The 3,987-nt window shown below is 43.9% G+C and overlaps 1 protein-coding gene across 5 annotated transcripts in view; it reads left to right on the top strand.

Annotated features, from left to right (window-relative positions):
• IQGAP2 (IQ motif containing GTPase activating protein 2) overlaps positions 1-3,987 on the top strand; it is a 272,642-nt gene that overhangs the window by 228,985 nt on the left and 39,670 nt on the right. For all 5 annotated transcript variants that reach the window (XM_019517713.1, XM_019517717.1, XM_019517714.1 and 2 more), the window contains 4 exons: positions 246-329; positions 1,340-1,411; positions 1,646-1,715; positions 2,098-2,306. In XM_019517713.1, coding sequence (XP_019373258.1) covers positions 246-329; positions 1,340-1,411; positions 1,646-1,715; positions 2,098-2,306 — 435 coding nt within the window. The remainder of the gene's footprint in view (positions 1-245; positions 330-1,339; positions 1,412-1,645; positions 1,716-2,097; positions 2,307-3,987) is intronic.

Below are 3,987 nucleotides of genomic sequence, written 5' to 3' on the forward strand. Positions count from 1 at the left end.
TCAGCAAAGCTGAGCTTCCTCAGAACAGGGAGATAGATGTAGGTCATCACTCAGCCAAAAGGACAAAAGTTTGATGCCATAGAACAGATGTGGGCACTAAAGGCATGTAAAGGGATGCATGCCTGCCTTCTTTCCTTTCCTTTTCATGTTAACAGCAGTGTTTGTGTAGAACCATATGTTGGTTATGTTAATATATGCAGATTTAGATTGGTGGTCATAATAAGCATCCTGCCTCCTAAAAATAGGCTTTCTGGAAGGGACACAAGCAAAGGAAGAGCTACACCAACAGATTACAGGTGCTTAAAGGAGACATTGCTGCTATTGTCAAGGTAAGCTATTTGTTCGTGAACAGTGAGAAAGGGGTCAGTGCTATGGATGATGCTTCCTCATAACGTGGGTCCCCCAATTCTTGTAAGTCATGCGAGTCCAGGGGGAAGTTCTGCAGTGGTGTAAGCTCTTCATTCTAGTGAGGTTTCTGGTAGGCCTAGAGCAATGGTTCTCAACACTCTTAGACTTGAAGCATCCCTGGATAGAGTCAAGGTACGCCTGAATAGATCTGAGGCACCTCTCAAGAATTGCCAGCTCTTAGTTTTCACTTTTTTTTTTTTTCTTGACTACAGAAAAATAACAGAGAAATTCTTCTGTTGCAGAGAACTCAGACCACAACAGTCACAGTATTTAAAACACTATTGATTCCTGTTTGGAATCTCTGGATTTATCTTGTGATCCGTGTTTCCACACCTAACAGTGTGAACATTGTGTGGCACCTTGGTTGAGAGCCACTGGCTTAGAGCATCTCTTTTTTCTAATGACAGCAACTTAAAATCCATGAAGATTGCCCACTGGATGTTTACACATTCCATTCCATAGCAAATTCTGTTCTTGTGTGCTCGTAGAGGGGAGCTGCTTCTTGAGACAGGAAATGAAAGAACATAATACTGTGAGATTTTTCTTAATTGAGAAACTGAGCCAGTCTCAGTTTAAAAATGTCCCTTTGCAAAATGTCTTATAACAGTTGGTGGTGATTAATGTGTCTAGTGATTTTATTGTTAGATCGTAATGACTACCTTTTGTAAAGAACAACATTGTTATACCTCATGGTATCTCTGCTGAGACTGATAGGTAAAAATGTCTTGCCCATTGTCACAGTCCCGCAGGCTCCTGGTAGAGCTGGAAATAGACCCAGTTTCTTGACAACCAGTCTCTAGTGTGATGTCAGTAGACTACATGGGAGTTGTGTGCATATGCCATTGATAGGAAAGTCAGGCTTTTGTTCACTATTATGGATTTCCTAATAAAAGCTCAAGCAGTGCCACCTCTTGGTTTTTGTGACTTGCAGATTCAGTCTTGGCTAAAAATGTGCCTGGCAAGGAAAGCTTATAGGAAACGGCTGCAGTATTTCAAGGATCATGTAAGTCTCTTCCTCCTCTTTTTCTGAATCAAGAGTACTAATGTAGTAATAGTATAACTGATCATATTGGATTCTCTGATGTCTTTCTGAATGAAACATTTTTAATGCAAGTTATTAAAAGTTCTTCTACTTATACCTATGCTGGAAAAATCTGTCCTCCCAACAGAGATCATGAATCAGCATTAGAGAATTCTTGTTTGATGTTTTCTAACTATTTTAGTCTGTGTCTTCCAGAATGAAGAAATTGTAAAAATACAAGCGTTTCTTAGAGCAAATAAAGCTAGGGAAGACTACAGAACACTAAGTAAGTGCTGATTTACCTAAAGTTTTTAAAATGTAAATGTGAGGGAAGCATTTTCGTGTAACTTATGAACTTGTGGCTTGTATCCTTAAGTTTTCTCCATTGTTTCTTCAGAAGCATGCAGCTGCAATTCCCAAGTATAGCATTTATTAACAATGCAATTTTAACTTTACACTGAAGTATGAACAGTAGTTCTAGCTATTTACACGCAAGTTGAATTACAAGTTATTCTTGCCCTTAATAGCATAAGCGTATCTTCATATTTTAAAATTTTGTACAATTCCTACAGTGGCATCAGTGGTCAGAATACCACACTGGTATTTTTGCAGTGTTACATTTTTACACATTTGGCAAGTAAATAATGAACTCATTTACTTGCCTACAGTTGGTGCTGAAAATCCACCCCTCAATGTCGTACGCAAATTTGCCTACCTCCTGGACCAAAGTGACTTAGACTTCCAAGAAGAACTGGAAGTAACGAGGTTAAGGGAAGAGGTTGTTACAAAAATCCGATCCAATCAACAGCTGGAAAAAGACTTGAACTTGATGGATATAAAAATTGGACTGCTGGTGAAAAACAGGATTACTCTGCAGGTCAGCAAGCTTTATTCAAACTGTTTTCATAGCGTGCATTGAAGGTAGTGGAGTTCTGAACTCCCAAAGAATGCAGGATCAGTTAAGATATTCCTGGGAAGTGGGAAGCCTCTTTTTTTTTTTTTTTCCTCTGCTTTTTTTATAGTGTGCAATCTTTGCTATCAAAAATTACTGCATACAATTAGCTGGAATTCTACGTTAGTACAAGTGCTATGAAGTCCTTTTGCTGAATACCAGTTTTTTATCTTAAATGTGGGTATGGTTTTGTTAGGTTTTAAGCTCCTTTCCCACAAGAGAACAGATCTGATGTTCCAGTTTTCAAACTCATTGTGAGAAGTTTTTCTTTTATTTTTTTTAGGTAGAGCCCAGAGCTGAGCTGAAATGTCCTTGACAGTCGTCAGGGATCCTGGTGTTCTATGATTAAAAATTGCAAATTCTCTTTTTTTAAGAACTCCAAAATCCATGATTAAAACAAAATGAAAAGCTGTCGCTCCCCCCCCACTCCCAAGCCCTGCTGGAGGGGGGCCCCCAGCTGCCAAGGCTATGGGGCCAGGGACCTGGGTCCACAGCCCCCTGCCCCAGACCAGAGCCTGGCTCTTCCCTCTTCCCCATCACTACCTGCCTTCTGTGGATTTGGGCACAGCTGAGGACCAGCTACATGAACTCCTGGGAGGGATGGGGAGGCAGAGGAGATATGTGCCCCCCCAATCTATGCCTTTGGGCTTGGGCTCCTGCCCTGCTACCCTCCCTTAGGGCCTTTATAGCCCAGTGGGTGTGAACTGGCGTTGCAGGGAACAGTGGGCCTTCATGGGGAAGTTCACTGTCACTGTGACCTCCATGTGGCAGCAGTGAGGGGCACAACCCCACACTGCCACACGTGCAGGGGACACCTTGCCAGGGCAGTGCGGAGCTTGCAGTGGCAAGCAGCTTCTCCACATGGCCCCACTGTGCTCTGCAGTGTCAGGTCACGCTACTGAGCTATGGAGGTCCCATGGGAGGGCAGTAGGGTGGGGAGCCTGGGTGGTCCTGGCATGGTCCTGTCCCCGCCATGCGCACAAATCTAGAGAGCACAGATTTTTCCCCTGCCTCCACGATTTTTTGTGCACGCAGTGCCAGGTAGCTGGCCTTACCGGCCCCCGGACAAGATGCCTGCAGCCCCATCCCACCCCCTGCTAGGTCCCTGCAACCGCACATTACGGCCCCAAATCCCATGCACAGCCCAGCTAGCCAGCAGCCCCAGCCCTGCCCAACTCCCTCCCTGCCTATCGGGGTCCAATCCCACCCCCACTTACCTGTAGGAGCTGCTCTCCAGGCTTCCTGGCATCCATGTGCATATATGTGCACATGGTGCCCCCTGCCTAACCATCTTCTTCCTGCTTCCTCCCACCTTGTTGCAGGGTACAACTCTGCCAGCCTGCAGAGAGCTATTTGCAAAACTGCAAAATCCACAGGTTTCTCCGTTTAAAATGAGAAATCCGCCTTTTCCTCAGGTAAAGGGGAAAAGCCATGTTTTTCTCCGTTTTCCCATGGGAAATGGAAAACCTGGATCCCTAGTTATCATTCTCAATCCACATAGCCATTCTACTCAACAAAATACAATACCAAAAGCTTAAAATACTAGCTAATATCTAGAGCAGCAAAAGATGCTAAATTCTGCTCCACCCAGTAACTTGCCTGTACA

The sequence above is a fragment of the Gavialis gangeticus genome, unplaced genomic scaffold, assembly GCF_001723915.1.
Source record: "Gavialis gangeticus isolate Ggan-Ray unplaced genomic scaffold, GavGan_comp1, whole genome shotgun sequence".
Classification (NCBI taxonomy): Eukaryota; Metazoa; Chordata; order Crocodylia; family Gavialidae; genus Gavialis; species Gavialis gangeticus.